This window comes from Cucurbita pepo, unplaced genomic scaffold (genome assembly GCF_002806865.2).
Source record: "Cucurbita pepo subsp. pepo cultivar mu-cu-16 unplaced genomic scaffold, ASM280686v2 Cp4.1_scaffold006727, whole genome shotgun sequence".
NCBI lineage: Eukaryota > Viridiplantae > Streptophyta > Magnoliopsida > Cucurbitales > Cucurbitaceae > Cucurbita > Cucurbita pepo.
In genome coordinates, this window is record NW_019652674.1 from 1 (window position 1) to 568 (window position 568).

Sequence of the window (568 nt, forward strand, 5' to 3'; positions counted from 1 at the left end):
GGTGATTCCATAGGTAATGTTAATTAAACAATGGTTTGATATTGTCCACTTTGAACATAAGCTCTCGTTCACGTGGAACTTATATGTTATTAATGGTGCAGTGTTCAACTACCAAAGTGGGCAAGACTCGGTGCTGTTAGTGAACCAAGATGACTACAATAACTGTCATACAGAATCGCCCATAAAGCACTTTTCAGATGGCCACACCATCATCAAGTTTGAAAAATCTGGCCCTCACTACTTCATAAGTGGTATCAAAGACAATTGCCTCAAGAATGAGAAATTGGTGGTGGTTGTATTGGCTGATAGAACCAAGCAATACTCTTCTCCGCCACCCGCTCCGGTCGAGGAACCACAATCTCCTCCGCCCGAAGCTCCGGCCCAGATGAACCCAACCCCGTCGCCAACCGCCGAGGGGCCTCCTTCCAATGCAGCATCATCTTCTACATCAATCATCAGCTTCTTTTTGGGCTTAACTGGAATGGTTGCAACTTCCATGATTCTTTTGTAATTACATAATAATTTAGGGTTTGTATAATGGGTTTGCATTATTTTTTCCTTTTAACAT

General features: G+C 42.8%; 1 protein-coding gene across 1 annotated transcript; it reads left to right on the top strand.

Moving 5' to 3' along the window:
* Window positions 1–6: 6 nt before the first annotated feature.
* LOC111787184 (early nodulin-like protein 1) lies at window positions 7–565 on the top strand (the record flags this gene model as incomplete). The annotated part of the gene is made up of 2 exons (XM_023667284.1): window positions 7–13; window positions 102–565. Coding segments are annotated over 2 exons (417 nt in total), but the record flags the coding sequence as incomplete, so codon positions are not given.
* Window positions 566–568: the final 3 nt, after the last annotated feature.